The sequence below is a fragment of the Adiantum capillus-veneris genome, chromosome 27 (assembly GCF_014529385.1).
Source record: "Adiantum capillus-veneris isolate H3 chromosome 27, ASM1452938v2, whole genome shotgun sequence".
Lineage (NCBI taxonomy): Eukaryota > Viridiplantae > Streptophyta > Polypodiopsida > Polypodiales > Pteridaceae > Adiantum > Adiantum capillus-veneris.
The window spans coordinates 10,881,173-10,907,841 of NC_140957.1; the positions used below are offsets into that span (position 1 = coordinate 10,881,173).

Sequence of the window (26,669 nt, forward strand, 5' to 3'; positions counted from 1 at the left end):
ATCATGTGCTCAAGAAATCCATTTGGTGGCAAGGTGGTACTTCTTGGGGGAGATTTTAGGCAAATCTTACTCATGGTGAAAGTGCACGGTGCATGTGTGTGTGTGTGTGAGTGTGGGAAAGAGACATGTGTGGGTGGAGCTTCCCTCAAGCAAGAGAGTGGGGAGCTCCTTATTCTTTTGGTATGTGAAGAATAAGGAAAGGATGTACACACAGTGGGATCGACCGCCCCTCATTTTGATAAGCTGCCGCCGGTCGTGGGTAGGCATAACACCTTTACCCCAACAACCTCCCACTTAAAGAGACGATGCACCAATGAGTGGCTCCTACTAGCTAAACTACTAGTCTGTACAAGAAAATAGGTGAGAGACTCTCTCAACCTATGTCCACTTGCTTGCTCACTCAATCTACATGCAATCGTATATCTGCTCTAGCGATAGGTGAGTGTGTGTATCCACGCTAGAGCCTGCATACGAATGCCGGAGACAACTTTGTATGGTGTGCATAGCTCCACAATGCATCATGCTAGTGTCAATCATCGTACGACTGATAATCCCTATGGTTTACATCATCATGAGTACTTATCATGTATAGATGTATCATCATCAACATTGAGATGGCTAGATTCCTCTCATCCATAGGCAAAAATATGGGTCACAAAATCAACTCATTAGCCTCTAGCATGAGCATATCAAATAACTCCATGTATGTTATCTCTCTCTTTGTGTGTCTCTAGGGAGTTGGTATACACTAGTGATCCGCACTGCATTTAAAATGACTGCTCTCTAAGGAATACCTGACACCCACAATCTGCTAATTGTCTCACTAAGATCAAACTTTGTCTCAGTTGAGGAACATAGCGCACATGTTGTAGCATATAGAATGCACCGCTATAGGTAATGAGAAGCACACATCTCCTACACCTGCAATGGCAAATGTTAAACCATTGGCCAAGTGTATACAACCCAAGCTCCCACTAGAGAAAGTACTAAATCACTCATGATGTGGTGTGACATGAAAGAACGCATCCTCATCTAGCAACCAATGTGGAGAAGTGCCACCTCTTGAAGACATGTAAGCAGGAGGAACACTAAAGGTGAACATGACATCACCGTCATTGGCATATGAAGCCACCACTCTGTCGTGTGCCAAAACCGTCTCTTCATCTCACAGACAATGCTGCCACTACCTCATGTGTCAAAAGCAACAATGCCTAATGTGCCGTGTGTGACCACAACGCCAACATCGCATATATATCAACAACTACGTGACCGCCGTCTCTCACGAGTCATCAATATTGATTTTGAACTATCACACATGTCTACTATATGGGTGCCAAGAAATCAAAACTATGGCGAGGAATCTTGGGAGAAATTTGACAGAGTCTCCTTGTAAAGTGAGCAAAAACTCAAACAAAATCTCAACCATAAACCGTGCCAAAATGACAACAAAGTTGGAGATCACTCAACCACTACGTCAATCATAACCATGATCAACCACATAAAAACAAGCTATTGTTTGCATGTCCATTAGCATCTCATTTGGAATCATTTGTTTTCAAAAAAGACATTGAAAATATCAAAGTTAGGTGTTGCCTTCCGTTCTAGGTTTTTATATTTGTGAAAATCGTGCTTGAATAAATTGTAGCCTTTATTCATGCCTTTTTTTCTTGTTGTGTGAGAATGGGACAACTTTTCGGCTATAAATGAGTGAGCAGAGCTAAAGTTTTATTATAGATTTAAGAGCTTCAATGGCATTGATGGAATACTCTTTTGCTATGCACCAACACGTGGGTCACATACTTTATATTTGTTGTCTATGCACTTTTCATTGTCATTGAAAGATGATGTTAGATTATGATTGACTAAACGATTTAAAGAAATACAATATACGATGGAAAATCATTTTTACCACTTAGGAATATTTGTAATCTCAACTTTACAATGAAGCATTCGTGCATAAAGATTAATTGCATGTCACTTTAGAGGAGGGGACCGGGATACCAAGATCGTAGCATACTTCTTCTTGGCCGCAACATCTCACGGGACGCACAATAATTTTTGGCCTATAAAGCCCTTAGTATCCATATGGATGAAGGTCGTTCAAATTTTGTTGCTTGACATGTGTCCCTCAAAAGACCCTTAAAAACTCTTTAAGAGAATTGAAAACAAAGAAACCATGTCCTTTCAAATGATATTTCCCAAAACCATGTCTTTTCAAATGATCTTTCCCAAAAGATGCATTCAATTTTTCATTTTTTTTTGGAGGGGATGCAACAAATGATTTGAAGTTTGAATATAATAAGTTTAAAAGAACTTTGATTTTTTATGTACCATTAATCATTCTAAAATTAACTAATTCCATAAAAGCATGGCATATTGCATATAGGCAAGGCCACTCCTTTATATAGAATAAAAGTCTTTTGATTTCCCAAATGCAAGAAGCTTTTCATTTTCTACACCCTTCACTTTTGCATTTTAGATGGAGTTTTTATTTTTTCCAAAGTGTGGAGACCTAATCACTTTAGAAACCTACAAATCTACATTTGTTCTAGCCACTCGGTCCTAGACCCCAAAAATCCATTCATTTCTCAAATTCGGACCGGATCTTTGAATCCTAAAGGAAAAGAAGCCTCCCCCTGCCTCGTCTGCACAGAGCTTCCCCACCTCTCTATCTCGCCCCCTCTCTATCTCTATCTTCGCCATTGACTTCACATAAGCTGTTTCTCTCTGTGTTTTTGCCATCATGCTCGTACATATCAATTGTCTCTCTAACTGTGCCCTTAGGCTGGGCCATGGCTCTCAACCACGCCCTCAAATGCCAAGGCTCTCTGTATCTTCCACCACAAAGAAGAGTTTTTTTTCCTAATGAGGATGCCTAGCATCGCATCCTTACAAAGCCATTAAAAATTGGAAAAATTGGTGATGAAGCACCATCGCCGAGGACCCCCTGTATCCAGATGACTGCGATAGCAAAAAAAAAACTCTCTCTCTCTCTCTCTCTCTCTCTCTCTCTACTCACTTTGGCTCTTACACACGGCATCAAGATGGCCGCGATAGCAAAAAAAATCCTCTTTGTCTCTTTCGGTCTTAACCCTGACATACGTCATCTCTCTCTCTCTCTCTCTTTCTCTCTCTCTCTCTCTCTCTCTCTGTGTCTCGGTCTTGACCCTGACACATATCATCTCTCTCTCTCTCTCTCATGTGCCATTTCCTTCCATTTTCTCTTGAAGCTTTCATAGCATCTTTGTAGATTCCTATCCAAACAAATGGGTTTAAAATTGAGCAAACTTACTCACTTTGAAATTAAGACATTTGGTGAAGGGTTTTGATTTTTGATTGTATCCAATAGGTCTCTCCAATCTTAGAAAAATAAAAATCCCTTCAAATAGAAAGTGTGGATAGATTGGATGGTTGAACAATATGGTGGAATTTGAAAGCTTGAGTGGTAGTGATGAATGGTTTGCATGGAAGACAAGGAGAAAGTTGTTAAAGATGACTTGAGTTTGCGATCGGCACTGGTTGATCACAAGTAAATGTTCTTGTTGGGCTTGCAAGATTACACATAATGGAGGGTGGCGCTAGGTACCATATGTGGGCTCGTAGTGAGATCGGAACAAGAGGGTGATGTGTCTTGATGGTACCGTGACTGATCCACAGTCATACACTCTCTGTGTTGCCCGTGATCACACCACGTTACGAAGCTGGCCTCTGACAATAACGACGTCGGTAGCAAGCACATCGCCCCAACCGTTTGCCTTGTCAGGGCGAGCAATGCAACAAACGGGTAGCGATGGTGCAGAAGAAACGGTAGGAAGTGAGTCCCCCAAGCAGGGAAGAGGGCAACATGTCTACAGTCAAGGGCAGGGAAAGATGATAAGATATCACCCAGGTGGCAGCGGTAGAGTGCAAGATCTTAGGTGTTTGGGTAGGGTGATGGCCAGGACACTCTAATGAGAACAATGCATTGGAGGTGAGCGCGTGCGCGAGTAGGTAGTGAGCAATGAGCATTGAGTGTGTGTGTGTGTGTGTGTGTGTGTGTGTGTGTGTGAGAGAGAGAGAGAGAGAGAGAGAGAGAGAGAGAGAGAGAGAGAGAGAGAGAGAGAGAGAGAGAGAGAGAGAGAGAGAGAGAGAGATGCAGAGTCAGAGCATGTAGTGATCAGTATTGTACTGCCAATCAACGAGCACTGCTTGTTACCTTCACTCAGGGTTTGAGCGAGCCAAACCGACCATTGTGAGTATATGATTTGTCGGATAATTCAAACGTTGGACGTTGGTAGTTTCGTAATGTAATTTTTAAACCAAACATCCTTTTAAAGGGTGTTTGGTTAGGGTGATGGCCAGGACACTCTAATGAGAACAATACATTGGAGGTGAGCGCGTGCGTGAGTAGGTAGTGAGCAATGAGCATTGAGTGTGTGTGTGTGTGTGTGTGTGTGTGAGAGAGAGAGAGAGAGAGAGAGAGAGAGAGAGAGAGAGAGAGAGAGAGATGGAGATGTAGAGTCAGAGCATGTAGTGATCAGTATTGTACTGCCAATCAACAAGTACTGCTTGTTACCTTCACTCAGGGTTTGAGCGAGTCAAACTGACAATTGTGAGTATATGATTTGTCGGATGATTCAAACGTTGGACGTTGGTAGTTTCGTAATGTAAATGTTAAACCAAACATCCTTTTAAAGTAGATTTTTAAATCTCTCTATCTTTCCCATATACATACATACATACACATATACATAAAGTCATCTCATCAAATACATTAACCAGTTATGAAAGAAATATCTTTGATAGATTTGGATGTGAAAGAGTACTTTAATATAGTGACATGCATGATTCCTTAAGGCTCCAATCTCCCTCCATAGCACAAAAGATAGAGTAAGATGTATTGTAAGGACGCATGCTTTTAGATCCCTTTTAATGAGGTTATCTAAGAATGCATAGATAAACAATTAATATCTCAAAGTCTTTTAAAATGTGTATTTCTAAGCTTTGCAAGTGAATTTTCAATTAAAAATGATAAGCATTCATTTCTATTTTTTGTTTCTTGATTGTTATGGCTAAAGTTTGTGTACTTTTAATCATAAATAGCAATCAAAAGCTTAAATTATGTAAATCTATCTTTTCCTCTTTCTCTCGCAGTATTATTATGAGTTTTAACCTTTTTAATATAAATTTTTAACTCTAGTGACCCCTCGATAGTTACTTTTTTTTTGGTCGATCTGAAGGCCCATGTGAAGACTTTGGACTTAAAATTAGACGGCGCTGCCAAAAAATGTTGAGGAGTCGAAAGCTAAATTCTGTTCATTGCCCTCGCTTTAAGTAATTCGACCTTCGTTGCGTCGACCCGACACCAGGTGGTGTGTACAAGCTGCGAGGGGTAGAAAGCTGTGCGAGATGGCAGTGATGCAGGACGTGAGCATGAAGGAGTCGACGGAAACTGCAGATTTGCAGCCCTCTTCTGCACCTCTCGGCGCGCCCCTTCTGCAGCGTAATATTCCTGCCTAGTTTCTTAGGGTTGCGAGGAAGTGTATGTCCTCGATGAAGGTTTTCTGTGTGGGTCTGATCACAGAGCTGAAGATGGTGGCATCATTAGTGGAGAGGGGCGTAACAACCAAGGAGGTGCGCCTAGTAGGTCGAGCAATACGCCTCATGATGTCGCTTCGGCGGCGCTTTAGAGGATCTTCACTGACCATTTTTCTCAAGCACGTGCTTCCGCCGGCTTCTGAACCACTTATGCGCCTCCTTTCCTTTATCTCAAAGGTCAGTTCTCAATGACCATTTGGATTGCAAGTAGTATGTGCTGCATTTTTTCATTTGTTTCCTTTGCAGATTTGTAGAAACTTCTATCACTTTCAGTACTTCACATGCCAATTTCCCAGCCTGTTAGATGTAGTGGTAGCAGACTTTTTTTAAATTGGAAAACTTTTCTTTTTAGTGTGAGGACCTATCACTGTGCAAGATTTTGTGAAGTATTATGCTGTTTGGATGATGCTCATTCACTTGGATCAATGTGTGCATCTTAGATCTAAAGAGAAATTGAGTGAATAATTTAAGGCCAGTGTGCCTAAGGGATTCTTCTTGTTTCGACACCTTGATGTGAGAAATTGTGTTGGGAAGAGACCTCGCTATTAAGATGTAAAAGCTTTTATGCTGCGAGTGTCATGTACATCACAATAATTGTCAATGCATGTATATTAATTTTAGAGGTAGGAGTTTCTCGTACGTGTTGAATGTGAGAGAAATGGTGGTTTATTATAGCAAGCTTCAATTAGGAACTAACTCTTTTTAATCTTGCATTTGCTTTCGGGCACTGACGACTTGAGTAGCGTGGTTGTAGTGATTGTCCATGCTCTTGGCAACTTGTTGTTTGGTTAAGATCATACATCAGCATGCTTTTTTCTGTTTCGTGAAGAAGAGATGAGAGGAACTTACATGTTAACGACAAACATGAGCAAGACAAAGATTTTGAAATCGAGTCTGAGTATTGAGGCAGCCAGAGCGAAGAAGATAAACTGAGCTTGTTATCGTTCAGAGGTGAGGGGAGAGACATGTATAGTGGAGAGCTAGCAGTCACACCAGGTGGGAGCGACCTTGGTAGGAGGCTGAGGTCCCTCTCAAGAGAGCTCCTCCCGGTAGTTGTACCTATTAAGATCAATATAAAAGAAATACCAAAAGAGGCGCCAGGGTTTTGGATCAAGTGCATTTGGGAGTGGAACTTGGTCACTCCCCCTCTATTGTGTGAATTCTCTCTCTCTCTCTCTCTCTCTCTATCCCAAGCTGTATTGAACTGGCAAAGTCTGTTCCATTTTTGTTCTTTTAGCTGGCACGTGGTGCCCTCAGTGGCTATAGAGGAGCACCGTTTTGTGTGGTTTGGTTTCTTTGGGCTCTTCATACTAGCTTTTGGTGGTGTGTGTTTGTGTGTGTGTGCGTGGGTGTGGGTGAAGTTCGTTTTTAAAGCATACTTTCTTTTGTTTGTTTTTTGTTTTTTGTTGTATTTTCTACTTTTCTTTATTTATTTTTATTCTTGGTTGGTTTGTTTTGGGTTGTTGGCTCGTTGGTCTACTCTCTGCTCGCTCTACCAAGTTTTTGCAGCATCTTTTCACATGGTTATAGTCATCATAGTCTCCTTCATTGTCCCTTTGGAGTTCCCTCTTCAGCTCTGGTCTTCAAGAGCCACCTTTAGCAAGTGGAGTGGTCTCCATACTGGCTTACAATTTCTTGTCTTCTCTAGTGTAGTGCTTGGCTACTCCCCTTCTGGCCTTCTATTGCAGTCTCTTGGTGATGTCAGCTATGTCCTCCCTTTCATCTTCCTCATGTATTGCTCTCTCGTCTGTTTATCCATTACCTTTTGATGTCAGATCATACCAGTTGGTGGGCATGTGCACGACGTCAAGCTCTTGCGTTGATGCTTCGTTGTTTTTTTCTTAGGTCCCTCGACAGTCGCCCATAAGTTGGGATAACTTAGTAGTTGAAAAAACTTTGATTTTTAATGTCCCGGTTCATGCCACATCATCAATATATGACACCTTGTTGGTATTTCTTTATTATTTAGCTTCAACGAGTACAATGTCCGAGGGTCCTTGCTTTCTCTTTGTAGCGCTCCCACGCAAAACTGTCAGAGGAGAAGGCTCTGGCACACTTATATAGGCCCTTGGCCAACAGGAGTACATGAGAGCAAGTAGTTTAAAGGCATCTCGGACTCAAAAGCTAGCGCCCTATGGGCTTTCCATACGTAGTTGCCACGTCATCACACTTCTGCGAATTCCGCCGCAAATCGTGGATGCCCATACAACCTGCCACATCACCACGCGCTACTAAATTTTTCCTCTTGTTGTTGGTACAACTTATATGTGAGATCCTTTAAAATTTGGGCCTCTTGGTTGAGCTCCCTAAGTTGGTCAAACTTCTGACAGCTCTTTCACTAGGGTTCTATCCCTTTCTGTCCGGACTTCGTCCTTTGGGCCATGCCACATCATCACTTTGTGACATACCCCCCTCTTGAAAGAGCTGTAATCGCCCTCAATTACGCCTGCAAAACAGACATAGGACAAAAACTATTTTAGCAGACTGACTGAAACCGGCCCGTAGGGCGGTAGACATAGGCTTTCACCCGAAACTTTACTTTAGACTTTATGACACAGAGAAACTTCACAAAAGAAAACCTGTAACGGGAATTGATACCTCAAACACACATGGCTTGGAAGCTAGAGCGCTACCAAGCAGACGTCGACACCTGTTGGCCCCAAAGATTGTTGCCCCTTTCGGTATTTCTTTATTGTATTAACAGAGGGAATAAAATCTGTGATTTCCTACGAGTTGTCCCGTACAATCCGGGCTGAAAACCACTTGTTCTGGCCCGATTTCGGCATTATAACTGTACTAGAACGCGTCAAATCACCTCTATAGCGGTCCCCTCGCGTCCCGACTCGCCGTACCTCTTGGGTGTATTAGGGACAGTTTTTAGGGTCGAAACCCTAAACTTGCAAAAATACACAGCAGGCTGTATTTCCCTGTTTTGGGCTACATTTCGTGAGCCGGTCGCATCTAGCAAGTCCTCGAGCTCCCGCACCTCTAGGGCTACTTGCCCTTTGAATCGGACGAGATTTCTCACGTGAAACCTCTCCAAATTCACGTGTACCTGCGGGGGATTAGCAACTAGCTAATCCAGTACCTGTGCAAGATGCTCTTGCGTCGGCAATCGCGCATGAACCCACACAACTGTACATAGGTTAAATGACAAGCCCTCTTGTGGGGCATCACATAAGTGCACGGAGGGGGGGGGGGGGGAGAGAGAGAGAGAAGTGAATGCTGTGCAAGGCTTCAGCTCTTGCATTTCACTGTACATAGAGGGTAGGCAAGCACACAGTAGCTTTGGTACCTGCAACAATCCACCATACGGCTGAAAAATGTAGCCCACGCTTTTTTTATGCTTCTCTCTCTCAAGTTTGAAAAATGCCAAAAAATGTACCAAGTGGCACTCATGCACTAATTCCCCGCTTTGGACCTTCTGGTCTAAAAATATCTCATTCGGTTGCTCAGTTGACTTAGCGACAGAGTAATGAAATGTTCCTCTTGTCATTCCGGAGCTAATGACACGAATAGATTTCATGGCCCAGAATAGCAGTTCCGGAGATGCTTCCATTGGACTCTCACTGATCGTCTGACCATCTTTCACCACTGGGAGCACATCCAAAAATACAATGTAGCCCAGTTCTGCGGTGATTTTCTTTGGGTGACCCCACCTTCTCACTGTGCCTCTATGGAGTTAATTTCCAAGTATCCACCAACTTATTAAGTGCGGCGAGGGGACCTAGATGACTTTGAATTGAGCCTTGATATCCTTTTACTATAGGAGTTCCATTGCCGACCAACTTTCGTTTGCGGGTGAAACTATCGTTCACATTGGCCATACAATGTCCGACCATTTGCAACTCTAAAAAGAGGGTCTCAAAAATTAAACAAAAATCATTGGAAAGAAACAACAACTAAGGTTAGCAATTACCACGTCCTCGTGACATAGTTAACAGTTGCCACGTTCTCGTGACATAGTTAACAGTTGCCACGTCCTTGTGACATACCTCCCTCTTGAAATCGCAAACGTCCTCTATTGCATACCATAAATACATGTTAATGAAGATCTTGCGTTGTTAGCACTCTTTTATCATCGCATGTATCTGCAAGAAAGGTCGTAACATGTAGATACAAATGACTTAATGAGACCTTCATACTTTTGTCATTTCTATCTATTACACTGAATTCATATGTACATATGATGTGCTAGCTCTATCATTACCCCTCCTTTGCACACGTTGGGTTGGGGCATAAGTAGGTTGTAACCCAAAGGCCTCAAGGTAAACTTGCAGCGTAATCGCGAAACGTTTCACCTTGAAACGCGGAGTTTCACCACGAAACGTTTCAGTCCAAAATGAGAGCACAGTGAAACGTGAGACCGAAACATGCGTTTAGCGACTTTGACACTAAAACTATGGTAACTTGTTGTTAGTGAAACGGCTTGTGTTTCACTTGGTGAGCGAAACGTTTTAAGGCCCGAAACGTTTCACCTATCCTTACCTGCCGAAATGCGTTTCATGGTGACACTGAGGTAAAGCTGCAATACATTTGGTGACTTTGACAGTTCATGCTCTTTCATCCACTTTGCATCCATAGGTGGATAGTTCTTGAACTTCACCAAGTAGCGTCTTGCAACCTGTCCTTTAACTTTTATGTCCTTATGTGCCAAAACTTGCTTAGGTACCAGGATCTCATCAAGTTCCTCAACTTCTGGCTGATCCTCATCTGGCATATCTTCTGGCACATCACCCACGAAGGGTCTTAGAAGACTCACGTGAAACACATTATGAATCTTCCACGCATCAGGCAATTTCAGCTAAGCCACATCGCTGATCTTATCAAGCACTTGAAAAGGCCTATAGTAACGCATGCTGAGCTTAGGAAACAACCGTTCCTTGCCCTTCATCTTCTCTAACCTTGCCGTGTCAAACCTTAACAGAACCCAATCACCAGGTGACAACAATTCATGACGGTGACGATCAGCAACCTTTTTCTGCTTTGCCCGAGTCTTTTCCAAGGCAACTTTAATTTTCTTGTGCATTTCATCCATGTTGTCAACATATTGATATGCCTCAAAGATTTTGTCCTTTGTATGTAAAATGGGAGGAACCTTTTTGCCGCCTTCAACAATCTCAAAAGGTGCCTTGCCAATCGACGAATGCACCGATTGTTGTACGCATACTCAAGCACAGGCAAATACTGTTCACACTTGCCCTTATTATCTGACACATAGCATTTGAGCAGATCTAAGACAATAGAATTAGCCTCTTCTGACTGTCCATCAATTTGTGGATGAAACGAAGAAGAGAATTTGAGCGTGGTGCCCATGTTCTCAAACAATCTTGTCCAAAACAAACTTGTCATGCGAGGATCACGATCACTAATAATCGATTGTGGCATACCGTGGTACTTAAACACATTGTACATGAACAAGCGTGCCATCTAATCAGATTTTATCTTCTTCCTAACAGGGATAAAATGGGCCTGCTTGCTAAACCTGCAGATAATGGTCCATATACCATCCCTTGTCGGCGTTCTTGGAAGATCAAAGATAAAGTCCATAGCAATGCTTTTCCATGGCTTACTCGGATTCGGCAATGGTTGTAACAACCCTGGTACCTTTTGCCTGTCAAACTTGACCTTTTGGCAAATCGGGCATGCTCGCACAAAGGCATCCACATCTCTTCTCAAAGTAGGCCAATAAAAGAACGTCTACCGCTTTAACTGTTGCATCAATACCACGATGTGATGCCCTGCATACGGTGGGACATGACTTTCTAGCATGACCTTATGTCGCAATGGCCTGGTGACACAAAGTATGCCATGCATCATCATAAATCATCTCTGAGGAGGTAGTGTGTAACAAATTGCTGACGTGTCAAAGCCCTGAAGAATGGAGCCAACTTACAGATGCCGGTTGAGGGGCCTAAACCCTAAGAAGAACAAGTAACAGAAGAAGAAGTCCTACCAACTTATGGAGACCCATCCGATGGGGCCCCAAGTGACATAAAGGAAATAAAGCAGGACACACACACACACACACAAGAACTTGCAAAGCAGGTTGATGACGTGGTAGATTTCCGAAAATCACGCTGACTGATGAGGTGGCAGGACTGTACGGATTTCTGTAAATTGCGCTAGCAACTTTTTGGCTTTGCTTTTGGACCATATGCTTTTGAGTTTGAAGGCTTTTCACTGTAATTGCTTTTTAGGCCAAGGGCCTTTAAATATGAGCTTAGGGCTCATTCTCTGGCATGCTTCCTGGAGAAGGTGCAGAGTCTGGAGTACCTGTAACCGGCCTGTATGAGAAGACCGAAACCGGCCTGTTCAATCCAAAAAGGGCGGTAGACTTTACTTTAAACCTTGATTTAGCTTTCACCCATTATTAGTCGTCTATTTTACCTGTACTTTCAAGACACAACAAAGGGGAGAGGGATATAGGCTGCTAGATTGCACCTGTATGAGTAGACCGACACCAGATTGGCCCCTAACTTAGGCGCCCCTTTCGGTATTTCTTTATTGTTCAAAAGAGGGAATAAACGCTGTGGATCCCTATAAGCTGCCCCGCACAACCTTGGCTGAATTTTGACTGTTCCGGCCTGATTTCGGCAGCATAACTGTACTAGAACCCTTCACGGTCAGTATTCCCACGCATTAAATGACTTTCCCGATGCATACGGGCACTCTGCAAAACCTGGCGAGAATCTGCAGCACGCTGAATTCTCTGTTTTCAGCCCTGAAAATGCGCCAGATCACCTCTACAGCGGTCCCCTTGCGTCCCCGAACCTCCTGGGGGTATTAGGGTCCGTTTAGGGCCAAAACCCTAAACCTGCAAAAATACACAGCAGGCTGTAATTTACTGTTTTGGGCTCCGTTTCGCGTGCCGATCGCATCCGTAGCAAGTCCTCGAGCTCCCGCACTTGTAGGGCTACTTGCCCTTTGAATTGGAGGAGATTTCTGGCGTGAAACCTCTCCGAATTCACCTGTACCTGCGGGAGGATTAGCCGCTAGCTAATCCAGTACCTGTGCAAGAGGCTCTTGCCTCGGTAATCGCGCATGAACCCACACAACTGTACATTGGTCAAATGAAGAGCCCACTAGTGGGGCATAACATACTGCCAAAGGGGAGAGAGAGGGCAGTGCGTAGCGTGCAGGGCATCACTCCTGGCACCGCACTGTGCATAAGAGGGAAAGCAAGCACTCCATAGCTCTTAACCTGTGACAAAAGCTGCAAATGAGCCTCTCCCAGCTTAAAATTCAGCGCCACTTCCTTCTTGCATTGGAAACTGCACCAGAATGTGCCACTTGGCACATTTACAAGCATTTTCCCGTTTCGGGGTTGCCGCCTAAAAATCTCCCAACCGGTTGCCCAGTTGACTTCACGGCAGAGTAAGAAAATGTTCCCCTTGTCATTCCGGAGGTAATGACGCCAACACATTTTCAGGTCCCAAAATAGCAGTTCCCTAAATTTTAGGAGATACTGCCATTGTATCTTTCTAGGTCATCCGATCCTCTTTGTACATTGTGGCCACATCTAGAACTGAAATGTAGCCTCTGTAGCAAAGGATTCCACTTTGGCTAGTCAATGACCCCACTTTGGCTAACCATAGTCTTTGTCCAACCTTAGTGCTCTCTTGCCCTCAGGCCTGGACTCCCTCTGGACAGTTCCACACTAGCTATGCAATGCAGGGCAATTAGATTTCCTGAGGGGTGTTTCCAAAAAGTGAAAGTAAATAGATAATAAGAAAGAAATCAACAAAAAGGATAGATAGTAGTCACACGCTGGTGACATACCCCCCTCTTGAAATCTGAAACGTCCTTGTTTGCATCTATGTCGTTCATGCTCCTAGTCAACACTGATGTATTCAACACCTGTCGACACATGTACGACACATACATGCTCATTGTCAACCCTGGTGTATTCAACACCTCGTCGACTCATGTATTGCCTGCGTGTGAACCCTGTCCCAATGACATAGTGGTAGCTTCGCACTCTGCCATTGCTTTGAGTCACTAACTTTCCAATGACAAAATGGTAGCTGCACATTTTGCCACTGTCTTATAGTACACGTTGGATCCCGTAACACTTTCGAGCATAGCTAAACCAACAGTTTAAGAATGCAGTTACACATGTACTCTTCAATAGAAGCAATTACTGTATCCTTGACAAACTGACAAGAAATACTCACTTCTATAGCACTAACCAAACTTTTGGACATTCCATAAGAGCAATTGCCAAACTGACAATCTGTACAGCTCTAACACTCATGTAACAGGTATTTCATTTGAGCTCACTTTAAATACCATGTACATCATTTGTTTCAAAAGCCATTGTCACACTGACAATCCATGTAGCTCTGAACTCAAGGGGTCAAGGTAGGTTGCAAATCGAAGGCTTCAAGGTAAAGTGATAACACAGTTGGTGACTCTGCAAGTTCACCTTCTTCCATCCACTTAGCATCCATTGGTGGATAGTTTCTGAACTTTACCAAGTAACGCCTAGCAACCTTGCCTTTCACTTTCCTTTCTTTGTGTGCCAAAATCTGTTCGGAGACCAAGATCTCGTCAAGTTCCTCGACTTCCGGCTGATCTTCAGCTGGCATATCTTCTGGCACATCACCCACATAGGGTCTGAGAAGACTCACATGAAACGCATTGTGAATCTTCCAACTGTCAGGCAATTTCAGCCTATATGCAACATCACTGATTATGTCGCATACTTGAAAAGGCCCATAGTAACGCATGCTGAGCTTTGGAAACAGTCTTTCCTTGCCCTTCATCTTCTTTAACCTTGCCTTTTCAAAGCGTAAAAGCACCCAATCACCAAGTGAATATAGCACTTCACGACGGTGACGATCAGTTGCTTTCTTTTGCTTTGCCTGAGTCTTTTCTAAGGCCACTTTGACCTTCTTGTACATTTCATCCATGTCCTGAACATACTTATCTGCTTCAAATATCTTGTCCTTTGTATGCAGTATGGGAGGAACTTTCTTGCCACCTTCAACTATCTCAAAGGGTGCCTTGCCAGTTGATGAATGCACTGTATTATTGTATGCATACTCCACCAATGGCAAATACTGCTCCCACTTTCCTTTATGCTCTGACACATAGCACTTCAGCAGATCTAGGACAATAGAATTTGCCTCTTCTGACTGCCCATCTGTTTGAGGATGAAATGACGAAGAGAATTTGAGCGTGGTGCCCATATTCTCAAACAAGCCTCTCCAGAACAAACTTGTCATGCGTGGATCACGGTCGCTAACAATCGACTGTGGCATGCCATGATACTTGAAAATATTGCTCATAAACAAGCGTGCCATCTGATCTGGCTTTATCTTCTTCTTGACAGGAATAAAATGAGCCTGTTTGCTGAATCTGCAAATAATGGTTTAAATACTATCGTTTCCTGTCTGCGTTCTCGGAAGATCAAAGATAAAATCCATAGCAATACTTTCCCATGGTTTATCTGGAATAGGTAGTGGTTGCAATAACCCTGGTGCCTTTTGCCTGTCAAACTTGACTTTTTGGCATATTAGGCATTCTCGCAGAAAGGCATCCACATCTCTTCTCAATGTAGGCCAGTAGAAGAATGTCTCAACCGCTTTAACTGTAGCATCGATACCACGATGCCCTGCATACGGTGGGACATGACTCTCTTCCATAACTTTGCGTCGCAATGGCTTTGTGACACAATCTGCCATGCATCATCATGAACCCGTCTTTAAGAAGATAGTGTTCATGACGTTGTCCATCCATTAGCTGCTCGAAGACCCTTGCAAAATCTTCATCATTTGCATACTGTTCTCTCATATCATCAAGTTCATGATGATAAGGAATTGACACAGCTGAAATTTGTGGCTTCCTTGACAAGGCATCAGCCACAACGTTCTTCTTGCCTTCCACATGCACAATCTGAAAATGGAACATGGACAAGATATTTGCCCATTGCATATGCTTCTCAGATAACTTTGTCTGTGTCAAGAAGTATCGCAAGGTCTGATGGTCCGTTTGGACAACGAAATCTGCTCTTAGCAGGTAGTGTTTCCAACTTAAGAGCGCATGAATCACAACCAATAACTCTTTCTCATAGACCTGCATGGTCATCTCTGGCCCTTGCAAAATTCTGCTCTCATAGGCTACTACCCTGCCATCTTGCATTAGCAGTGCACCAATGCTACTACCACAGGCGTCGCACTGGACCACAAATGGCTTCCTAAGATCTGGCAACACAATGACTGGATCTGAAGTCATCTTTTCCTTTAAGAGATTAAAAGCTGAAATCTCTTTCTGTGTCCATCTAAAGGTGACTGCCTTCTTTTGAAGAGCATGTAAAGGTGAAGCAATCTCAGCGAAATTTCGGATAAACCTTTTGTAATAGGAGCATAGTCCCAAAAAGCTTCGGACATCGTGCACCGTCTTCAAATTTGGCCATGACTTGATTGCTTCAACTTTTGCAGGATCCATTCTGACACCATCCTTTGAGACAATGTGTCCCAGAAAGTGAATCTCTTCCAGAAAAAACTCACTTTTCTTTGCATTGATGAGCAACCTATGACTGCGTAGCTCTTTGAACACAATGGCCAAGTGATGCCTATGCTCCTCTTCATTCTTTGAGTAGACTATCATATCATCAAAGAATGTACCAACAAACTGTTGGTGTGGAAGGAAAATTCTGTCCATCATCCTATTGAACGTAGCAGGAGCATTTGTGAGACCAAAGGGCATCACTAAAAATTCGTAAAGGCCAAACGTTGTTCTAAAAGCAGTCTTGTGCACATCCTCTGATCTAATGCGGATCTGATGGTACCCACTCTTTAGATCTATCCTGCTAAACATAGCTGCTCCTTCTAATTTGTCCATAATATCATCAATTCTAGGTATAGGGAACCTATTCTTGATGGTATTCTTGTTCAGTGCACGGTAGTCTATGCACATACGCCATGAGCCATCCTTTTTCTGCACCAACAACACTGGAGAACAGAATGGAGATGAACTGGGCTGAATCAGCCCCTTTTGTAACAGCTCCTGCACTGGCCCATTATCTCTTTCTGCTGAGCCGCACTAACCCTGTACAGAGGCTTATTTGGTGGGCTATTGCCTGGCACCAAATCTATCGCATGGTCCTCGGGTCTCTCTGGCGGTAATTGAGACGGTAATGAATCGGAAAAACAGTCACTATATTGTTGTAAAAACATTGACCTTTCTTTATCTAGCATAGATAAATTTGATTCATCACAATCTGACACTTCACGTGCAAAAACCAAGTACGCAGAAAGATGCTTTTTCATTACAGAAGTAATAGTAGAAGCTGATACAGTGGGAATAGACTCCCCTTTAAGCTTTACATCCAGAATGTGAGTCTTTCCCCTGCTCTGTACAGTGATCTTTTTGTTGTAGGCATCCATGATTCCCTGTACACGAAACAACCAAGGAATACCTAGCAACACATCACATCCGTCCAATGGCATGATGTAAAATTCTTCAGCATCTACATAGGACTGGATATGTAGACGCAACTTTCCAATGATGGGTGTCACAGCCTCTGTATGGCTAGGACATGCCAAACCTGCCTCTGCTGTATACCCCATCTCTTCAGGTCTGATTCCCAACTTTGAAGCCAATTCTGAGGAAATGAATTTGGCTTTGGCACCTGGATCAAAGAAGATAAGCACTGTTTGATCCCTGACCTTTCCCCATGCTCTGCAAAGCTCACTTGCATCTGAATTTGGCTCGTCGCCCACCATATCTGGCACTAGACCAACCATGGGCTTCTTTCCTTTCTTGTCTTCCTTGTCTTCAGAATCAGCTGGCCTTTTCTTTGTAGGACAATTGTAAGCAATGTGGCCGGGTTGCTCACAAATAAAGCATCTGTTCTCTGTCCTCAGGACCTTCTTTTGCTCTTCAGACTTGCGAGGAAAACATCTTTTCCATTTCTTCGCTGGTCCCTTTTCTGATTCAGCCGAAGCTTTGCCTTTCCCTGCGTTTGCTGGCTCCTGAGTCACTTTAGGAACCTCCTTGGAAACATACTTCTTCGCTGAATTTTTCTTGGTTGATCCTTCCTTGACGCCAGTATTGAATTCACAATCTTCTCCCTTGAGCAAACCATTGCCAGTGTTTGCTACCTCGATGAGCTGCGTCAAAGTAGTGACTTTGGTCTTCGTACAGCACTTTCTCAATCCTTTAGGTAGGCCACAACAGTATTTTTCAATCTGTTCTGTCAATGGCACAAACCTATAGGAAGTTACTGGAAGTAGAGCTTTCCAAAACTTCCGATTGTAATCATCCAGATTCTTGCAAGTAGCAGCATTAAGCTGGTGCCATTCTGTCATGACATCTGCTTCGAAATTATCAGATAACCATGCTGCTGCAAAAATCTGCTTGAAGTAAATCCATGTGGACGGAGCTTGCCCTTGAAGCAATAAAGTTGTCCACCATTGTCCCGCATTCCCTGTCAAGAAAGTGGCTGCCTTGCGGACCTTTGAAGCCTCTGTAAAGTTTCCCCCTGCATAGGCCTTGTCAAACTGCTGGAGGAATGAGAGAGCCTTCTTCCTGTCATCAAACCCTGTAAAGGTCGTGAAAGACACACCTTTGCCACCTTCTTTGTACGGAGTTGGCCTCTCCAGCGGCGTTAAATTGTCATATGGAAGTCACTGAAACATGGGAACACTATTAGGGTTCATCTGTGTTCCTTGGCCGCTATTAACTTGACCTGGAAATGCCATATTTGGCTGCTGATTTGTAATTCCAGCCATACCAAAATTTGCCTGTGGCATCCCAAATTGGCCCTGAGTGCTCTGAAACCCTGGTTGCATACCCATGACACTGTACATGGGTTAGGCATCATCGTTTGAGCACTCCCGAACACTGTTCCTGGCGTGTAAAACTGATTTCCAGGTGCATGACCAGCCATGCTCTGGAATACCGATCCACCTCCAAAATAGCCAAGGTGTACTGAAGGTGGTGGGAAGACTTGTTGCATAGCCTGTAGGTTGCTTCCCTGTCCATTAGAACCAGCTATAGGCTGCTGAAAGATGGCGGGCTGAACTGGTACAGCTTGAAAGACTGGCATCTCAGCCACCTGTTCTTGCACCTTAGGCACAGGTTGTGGAGACTGCATGTTCTCCGTCAAGTGTACAGGTGTTTCCATTGACTGTGCAGTATGAATCACCTGTGCTTTGAGCCTTAACAGGCTTTTGAATATGATCCAGTGACCCAACTTGCTGAGACGGAAGAGGAGGTTGCAGAAAGGCTAAAAACCTTGGGTTCTGCATTACTTGTGTGAACATAGCCACAACAGTAGCCAACTGGGTCCTGAATATATCATCATCCGTCTGTGGTGGTCTTGAGGACTCACCCTCTTCATGTGTCTGTTGACCTTGTGAAGAGCAAACCTCTTCAGTCACATTATCTGGTCTGTCAGCCATAATTACAATTCCCTGCGTCTGGTCTATGATCCCCTGTGTCTTCAAGCCCAATCTGACCAAGGCTCACTTCTATGGGAAAAAGTGATTTAATCCCGGGGATGGAACCATGTAACCGGCCTGTATGAGAAGACCGAAACCGGCCTGTTCAATCCAAAAAGGGCGGTAGACTTTACTTTAAACCTTGATTTAGCTTTCACCCATTATTAGTCGTCTATTTTACCTGTACTTTCAAGACACAACAAAGGGGAGAGGGATACAGGCTGCTAGATTGCACCTGTATGAGTAGACCGACACCAGATTGGCCCCTAACTTAGGCGCCCCTTTCGGTATTTCTTTATTGTTCAAAAGAGGGAATAAACGCTGTGGATCCCTATAAGCTGCCCCGCACAACCTTGGCTGAATTTTGACTGTTCCGGCCTGATTTCGGCAGCATAACTGTACTAGAACCCTTCACGGTCAGTATTCCCACGCATTAAATGACTTTCCCGACGCATACGGGCACTTTGCAAAACCTGGCGAGAATCTGCAGCACGCTGAATTCTCTGTTTTCAGCCCTGAAAATGCGCCAGATCACCTGTACAGCGGTCCCCTTGCGTCCCCGAACCTTCTGGGGGTATTAGGGTCCGTTTAGGGCCAAAACCCTAAACCTGCAAAAATACACAGCAGGCTGTAATTTACTGTTTTGGGCTCCGTTTCGCATGCCGGTCGCATCCGTAGCAAGTCCTTGAGCTCCCGCACTTGTAGGGCTACTTGCCCTTTGAATTGGAGGAGATTTCTGGCGTGAAACCTCTCCGAATTCACCTGTACCTGCGGGAGGATTAGCTGCTAGCTTATCCAGTACCTGTGCAAGAGGCTCTTGCCTCGGCAATCGCGCATGAACCCACACAACTGTACATTGGTCAAATGAAGAGCCCACTAGTGGGGCATAACATATTGCCAAAGGGGAGAGAGAGGGCAGTGCGTAGCGTGCAGGGCATCACTCCTGGCACCGCACTGTGCATAAGAGGGAAAGCAAGCACTCCATAGCTCTTAACCTGTGACAAAAGCTGCAAATGAGCCTCTCCCAGCTTAAAATTCAGCGCCACTTCCTTCTTGCATTGGAAACTGCACCAAAATGTGCCACTTGGCACATTTACAAGCATTTTCCCGTTTCGGGGTTGCCGCCTAAAAATCTCCCAACCGGTTGCCCAGTTGACTTCACGGTAGAGTAAGAAAATGTTCCGCTTGTCATTCCGGAGGTAATGACGCCAACACATTTTCAGGTCCCAAAATAGCAGTTCCCTAAATTTTAGGAGATGCTGCCATTGTATCTTTCTAGGTCATCCGACCCTCTTTGTACATTGTGGCCACATCCAGAACTGAAATGTAGTCCTGTAGCAAAGGATTCCACTTTGGCTAGTCAATGACCCCACTTTGGCTAACCATAGTCTTTGTCCAACCTTAGTGCTCTCTTGCCCTCAGGCCTGGACTCCCTCTGGACAGTTCCACACTAGGTATGCAATGCAGGGCAGTTAGATTTCCCGAGGGGTGTTTCCAAAAAGTGAAAGTAAATAGATAATAAGAAAGAAATCAACAAAAAGGATAGATAGTAGTCACACGCTGGTGACAGTACCGGCTTGTACTGTGTTGATGCAATATAAAGAAATACCGAAAGCGGCGCCAAGGTTTGGGGCCAATACACCCCAGATACTCTCTGGGGTGGAATTCCGCCACTCCGTGTCGCGTGTCGTCTCTCTTTCAGTTCAGTTGTTATTGAAGTGCTAAAAGTCTGTTCAGTCTGTTCTTTTCTATTGGCACGTAGTGCCTGTCTTGTGACAGTGGTATCAGAGCATCAGGCGTGTGCTTTTCTGAAAGCATATTGGTCCTACCAAAGAGAAGACAAAGCAAGATCGCACTTTCAAAGAATCGTTGGAAATTTCAAGCTCGTGCTCCTACCCTAGACTTATTAGCCACTCCCACCCTTACTTCATCGCGCATCGGTTGTCACAAACTGGTGATGTGGCTACCTGGCACACACATACACTGCCCAGAGAAAAGGGAGGGTGACGTGGTTGCCTAGTACTCACATACATACCCGTGGCAGCAGTCCCGGAAATTACGGGCAGAATGACACGTGGCACTGTTGATGTGGCGTCTGTCCTGACACGTGGCAGCCTGTGACTTCTGCGATTTGCGGCGCGTTTCACAGACAGGCATCGGTTTTGCATTTTGGGCTTGCTTTATTTTGTTAAAGCCTAATAAAGAGAAGAAAGAACTCCTTTTGCTTTATTTTGAAGGCTCAAGAGAGAGAGCTTGTGAGAGAAAGCTTACCGCTTTATTTTAAAAGCTTTTGATTTTCAGCTTTTGGGCTCTGCTTTTGGCATCCCATGTAATCTTTAAATAAGTGGGATGGCCTCTCACAACTCAGAGCATCTGGACGCAGAGTCTGAGTGTGAGCGCCTGGCCGCACTCTTGTACTTTGAACTCAGATTAATACAAAAAGAAATACCGAAAGGGGCGCCAGTCTTTGGGGCCAAAATCTCTTGGCACGGAACTCCGTCGGGCCAGTGTCTAATAAATTGTGAACTGTGAACTATTTTGAAGTGGTTATTTGGTGCTGTCGTGGTAGATTCTTGACTTGGAGTGTCGAAGTCTGTTACAGTGGTATCAGAGCATTGCGGATTTCCCAATTTTTTTTCTCCTCGGCACCTATGGCTTCGTGCAAAGATCAGTCGACTCCCTCTGTATTTGGAGATGCGGGAAGGGATCACAACAAAGATTCAGGCAAGGAGTATGGCCCGCCTCGGCCTACTCATGCGGAGCGTCGAGAGATGGAGCGTCAACGATTGATCGGCGACGCAACAAAGATGATGCTTAATTTTTCCGAGGACCCGAAAATGGCAAAATATATGAGCAAGACCTCTTTGGAAGAGGTGCACACGCAATGGCAGAAAACCACAGAACCACCTCGAAAACCCGCTCTCAAGAAACCTCCTACTCCCAAGAAGTATACAGAGAAAGAATTAGAAGAGGTGGTTGATGCACGAATTGCTCAGCTTTTTGACGCGTAGAACAAAGCTAAAAAGCACAACAAAAAGCAGAAGAAAGGCGTTGACTTCCCGGGTTATGTGGGTCGTCAATCTACTTTTGAAAAAGCAAGAAAGCAGAAGAAGCGTGTTCGATTTGAAGGAGTACCTAGTTCTTCTTCTTCTTCTTCTTCTTCTTCTTCTTCTTCTTCTTCTGACAGTTCTTCTAGCTCATCTGACTCGGGCGAAGAAGACCTAAAAGGAAAAAAGCGAAGCAAAAAGCAACGCTTCGGAAAGGGCAAGAAAAAGGCAAAGAAGTCTAAATCTCGCTCCGTGTGAGTGACAGTTCTACAGAGGACTCGTCTACAGACAGTTCAGACTTTGACTACAACTACTATTATGCAAAGAAGAAGAATTTTTACGAAGCCAACCAGTATGACTTTCTGGAAGACAAAAGCAAGAAAGACTGAGTGTTTAAGGAAGGTAGACAATCAATTAAATTTGACACGTTTTCTGGTTATAGAGATGCTTCGAAGGCTGTCTTTTGTACAACAGTTTGACACTGCTTTCGCGGGAGGCGTTACTCAGAGCACGCTTAGATTCAGAGAGCTGCCTCTTACTTTAAGGGGAATGCTCGAACTAGGTGGTCTACGCTTCTATTAAACAAGACCGCGCCAGTTAAATGACTGAAATTCAAGAGGCTTTTTATTTCTTCTTGGCTGACTCGAGAGTATGAACGTGATATACGAACTGCTTGGAACCATCTTCGGATGACCAAGAAGGGTACAATGGACGCTTATTGCGAGAGATTCTGGAGCTCTTTTCTACCCGCCTCTTCATTTAAGAAGATCTCGTTCAATGAACAGATTGAGCGGTTTACCTTGGGTCTTCCTACAGAGATCCAAGATCACTGCTTGGAACAAAAGTAAGCTTCTATTCAGGAGTTGATGAGTCATGCGAAACGGGGTTTTGCCATTCACTTTGGCAGTTTGACCTACCCCATCGATGAGATAATGACACAAAGAGCTGAACAGACTTCGACAAATGAAAGTAGAAAGAGGAAGAGTAACCCAAAAAAGAAAGATGTACTACCCAAGCTTACTCCTCAAGAGCGGGCTCGCTACATCAGGGAAGCGAAGTGCTTTGGATGCGGGGAAAGTGGACATATCTCCACGAAGTGCCCTAAAAAGGCACAGAAAGAAGAGAACGACAAGGACGGCGAAATGCCTGAGAGTTCAAGAGCAGCTGAGGAATGTGGAAGAAAAGGAAAGATGAAAACAGGACTGGTCCCAGATTGCATGGGTACCGATCTTAGCACGGTGGACGAGAGTACGGAACTTTACCGAGCTTAGGGCAAAGTGAAAGATCAAGAAGCTCTAATTTTCTTTGATGGAGGAGCCAAGGCCAACTTCATTTCACCGGAATTGGCGGTGCGGCTCGAGATCACTTCCGATCGGCTGGGACCACTTCCGGAGGCAGTTCTAGCGGCACTCGGCAAGGTCGTAGCCATTACACCTGTCATTGACAAACTTCGGTTGCATTGTCAGGGGTATTTGGGGCATAAGGACTTTTACATAATGCCTTTGGAAGGTTGTGATGTCCTCTTGGGAATTCCCTCGTACCACAAGAACAACACCGTGGTCGACTATCGGGCGAGGAAAGCGACATTGACCACAGAGAAGGGTATAACCATTGTACTTGACATTAAACTTAAGGGTGAGTCTATCCCTATTGTATGGGCTTCGGCCATTTCTAAATTATTGAAATCCAGTCTGTTTATTTACTTGATCTTTATGAAAGAGTTGAGTGATGAGGATAGGACAAATATGTCTGAACTTGATAAAGAACGCCAAGATTTTCTCCACTCTCATGCCGATTGCTTCTCAGACGGCCTGCCAGGCGAGTTACTACCTGCTCGTCTTGAAGATCATACCATTGATATGATACCTGGAAGCACACCATAGAACCGGCCACCTTACCGTGTGAGTCGAGCACAAAACGAAGAGATTATGAACCAAGTGAAAGACCTCTTGGAAAAGGGTCTTGTCCAGCTGAGTACTTCACCGTATTGCTCTCTAATGTTGTTGGTTTTGAAGAAAGACGGATCTTGGAGAATGTGCATCGATTATAGAGCTCTCAACAAAATCACCATCAAGAACATATTTCCGATTCCTAGGATCGATGATATACTCGACAGATTACAGAGATCCTCGTGCTTTAGCAGGATTGATTTGAAGAGTTGATATCATCAGATCCGAATTGCACCGGGGGACGTCTGCAAGACAGCCTTTCAGACGACTTTTGGATTATTTGAGTTTTTGGTGATGCCTTTTGGCTTAACCAATGCTCCTGCGACATTTAACCGGATGATGGACAGGATTTTTCGAGAGTACAGGCTAGTTGTTGGCACTTTCTTTGACGATATCATTGTTTTCTCCAAGAATGAGGCACAACATAGAGATCATCTGCCTCAGGTCTTTCAGGCATTACGAGATCACAAGTTAGTGATTAATGCAAAGAAAAGTGAATTTTTCCTACCAGAGATACACTTTTTGGGACACATTGTGTCAGCAGCAGGAGTGCAAATGGATCCGGCCAAGATAGCGACTATCCGTGATTGGCCCGATTTGAAGAATGTCCATGAAGTTAGAAGCTTCTTAGGATTGTGTTCGTACTAGAGGCTGTTCATTCGAAAGTTTCCAGAGGTTGCTTCCCCTTTGCATATCTTGACACAGCAAGGAGTCCCTTTCTTGTGGGGACTGTTACAGTCTTTGCCCATACCCACCCGTCCCTGGGAAAGTATTGCAATGGATTTCATTTTTGATCTCCCGAGAATACAGAGTGGTCACGAGGGTATTTGGACTGTTATTGACATATTTAGTAAACATGCTCATTTCATTCCAGTGAAGAAAACAATCAAGCTGGATCACTTAGCAAGATTGTTTGTGGCCCAGATTTTCAGATTACATGGCATGCGTGAGACGATTGTCTTCGATAGGGACGCCAGATTTACGAGCTTGTTTTGGAAGGCAATTTGGGAGAACATTGGCACGCCGTTGCACTTTCGTCATCTTTCCACCCGCAGACTGCCGGGCAATCTGAGATTTCCAATTCAGTGGTTTTATATTTATTGAAGTCTTATATCTTGGATTAGAAGACTCAATGGGAAAAGTATCTACCTTCGGTGGAATTTGCTTACAACAACATGATACACTCTTCGATGGGGAAGGCGCCATTTGAGATTGTTGAAGTTGCTGCGAAGGTTCCACCCTTGCTAAGCACAAAAGATAAGATTTTTGAAACTGATGAGTATACGTGCGACTTAGACACGGCTTTTGCCAAGGTCCGAGAGGCTTTGCAGAAATCTCAAGAACGACATTAAAAGGCAACAAATTGCCATCGTCACGATTTGAAATTGAAGGAGGATGATTGGGTGCTCTTACGTTTTGAGAAGGCTCGCTTAAGAAAGAAGGGAAAGGAGAGGTGTCACGTGACACATCCAACCCTATGTGTCCGTGGACAAGCTACAGCACGACAAGGGTTCCGTCAGTCTAGTCAGTCTAGATTAGCAAGTGTTCTGGCACTTTTGTGAGTCTGTTCGCAGACCGTGCATCCCCAGGCACTTAGTGTAGATGCATATCCTCTGGTTGCACACAACATGATCATACGCATTCCCATCAGAATCCATCAGAATCCTTCAGGGGAATTTTCCAGTGCATTTAACCTATTTTCCCTATTTTTGACACTTTTCACTTATTAATTTAAGGGACTTTTGTTGGAAAGTAGGTAGGGCAAATTGAGTAAGTTTGTATATAAGCAAACCTAGGCTAGCACTAATTGGCAGAAGAGAAGGAGAACACAGGCCGCAGGTTCCCCCTCTCTCTCTCAGCAAGATCCCCCCCCTTGGTGGCGTTTTTCCTCCAAGCAAGAATTTCAGCTTCCTAGCGTTTTTCATCAAGTCATCCTCGCCATGAAGACCCCAGCCACTTGGCGTTTTCAGCCATAGCCTCATCGCCAAGATCTCCCTGCATCCAGCGTTTTGCATCAAGAAGTCTCATCGCCATAAGTCCTCCCTTGCTGGCGTTTTTCAGCATACCATGATCGCCCACATCCCTGGCGTTTTCAGCAGTGCATAGCAGCAGATTTTCAGCGTTTTGACCGCCCCAAAACAGCGGTTTTCAGCCAGCAGAACCAGCCCCAAACCAGCGTTTTTGGTTTTCGGCAGATTTCAGCGATTGGCGGTTTTGGATAGCAGATAGAGTGCATTAGTTTTCACCCATAGCGTCGGTCTCGTCATTCCCGTCGTCGACATCGACCTAGCCTAGACTTGCATCAGTCACATGCATCCACTTTGTACCAGTTTGTGCAATCAATAGTAGACCACTCTTGCCAACGAGAGTGGGGCCTTCGGAGGAGGGTTTTACAACGTCTATGGTGTCGTGTTTCTCTTCTCTCTCTATCTCTCAGTCTCATACACTTTCTCGCACAGTGTCCATTCGCTTTGTTTGTGTTCATTGCACTCTCTCATTAAGAACGGAAGGCTCTCCCTTCTATAAGAACAAAAGGAACTTTGAGCATAGTTCGGAGCACTCAACTTGAGCAAAGTTCAGCATTCACTTCTGCTGCACCTTACAAGAGGCCTTTTCCAAAGCTTAGTATGAGATACTACGGACCT

The 26,669-nt window shown here is 44.2% G+C and overlaps 1 protein-coding gene across 2 annotated transcripts in view; it reads left to right on the forward strand.

Annotated features, from left to right (window-relative positions):
• The first annotated feature begins 5,271 nt into the window (after positions 1 to 5,271).
• The window catches only part of LOC147421502 (putative 26S proteasome non-ATPase regulatory subunit 3), a 46,338-nt gene continuing 24,940 nt past the window's right edge, over positions 5,272 to 26,669 (forward strand). The window contains exons 1-2 of one of the 2 annotated variants that reach the window (XM_086502509.1): positions 5,272 to 5,482; positions 5,564 to 5,754. In XM_086502509.1, the coding sequence (XP_086358635.1) occupies positions 5,389 to 5,482; positions 5,564 to 5,754 (285 nt within the window). In that variant the 5' untranslated portion in view covers positions 5,272 to 5,388. The remainder of the gene's footprint in view (positions 5,483 to 5,563; positions 5,755 to 26,669) is intronic. The other variant, XM_086502510.1, reaches the window with a different exon arrangement.